At 68.5% G+C, this 890-nt stretch overlaps 1 protein-coding gene across 1 annotated transcript; it reads right to left on the reverse strand.

Annotated features, from left to right (window-relative positions):
• Window positions 1-9: 9 nt before the first annotated feature.
• Window positions 10-630, reverse strand: LOC103901249 (keratin-associated protein 5-3-like; the record flags this gene model as incomplete). Its single annotated transcript, XM_009282096.1, has 1 exon — window positions 10-630. A coding segment is annotated over exon 1 (621 nt), but the record flags the coding sequence as incomplete, so codon positions are not given.
• Between the last annotated feature and the right edge of the window lie 260 nt (window positions 631-890).

An 890-nucleotide genomic window follows, 5' to 3' on the forward strand; every position in this document is an offset into this window, starting at 1 on the left:
GGCGCTCACCACAACCTTGCACGTCCCCACGGCGCTCAGTATCCCCTTGCACGCCCCCGTGGTCTTGCACGCCCCCGTGGTGCTGGTTATGTCCTTGCACGACCCCGTGGTGCTCAGCATGGCCTTGCACGACCCCGTGGTGCTCACCATGGCCTTGCACGACCCTTCGGTGCTCACTATGTCCTTGCACGACCCCGCGGCCTTGCACGACCCCGTGGCCTTGCACAACCCCGTGATGCTCACGGCCCCCTTGCACGTCCCCATGGTGCTCACCATAGCTTTGCACGTCCCCGTGACTTCGCACGCCCCTGCGGTGCTCACCATGGTCTTGCACGACCCCACGGCGCTCACTACGGCCTTGCACGACCCCGTGGCCTTGCACGTCCCCATGGGGCTCACCATAACCTTGCACGACCCCCTGCCTTTGCGCGCCCCTGCGGTGCTCACCATGGTCTTGCACGACCCCACGGCGCTCACCACAACCTTGCACGACCCTGCGGTGCTCACGGTGCCCTTGCACGACCTCACAGTGCTCACCATGGTCTTGCACGTCCCTATGGGTCTCACCATAACCTTGCACGTCCCCGTGGCGCTTACCATGGCCTTGCACGACCCCACTGGTCTCGGCATGGCCTTGCACGTCCCCGCGGCCTTGCACGTCCCCACGGTGCTCACCCCGGCCTTGCACGCCCCTGCAGCCTTGCACACCTGGGCGCGCACCCCTGGGGGCTCGCACACGCGTCCTTCGGCCTCGCGCACCCCTCACGGCCTCGCACGCGCGTCCTTCGCTCGCGCACCCCTCACGGCCTCGCACGCCCCCGTGTCCTTGCACACCCGACCCCGGTGCGGCGCGGCACGCGCGTCCTCGCGCACCCCTCACGGCTCACGGC

This window comes from Aptenodytes forsteri, unplaced genomic scaffold (assembly GCF_000699145.1).
Source record: "Aptenodytes forsteri isolate BGI_AS27 unplaced genomic scaffold, ASM69914v1 Scaffold885, whole genome shotgun sequence".
Taxonomy (NCBI): Eukaryota; Metazoa; Chordata; class Aves; order Sphenisciformes; family Spheniscidae; genus Aptenodytes; species Aptenodytes forsteri.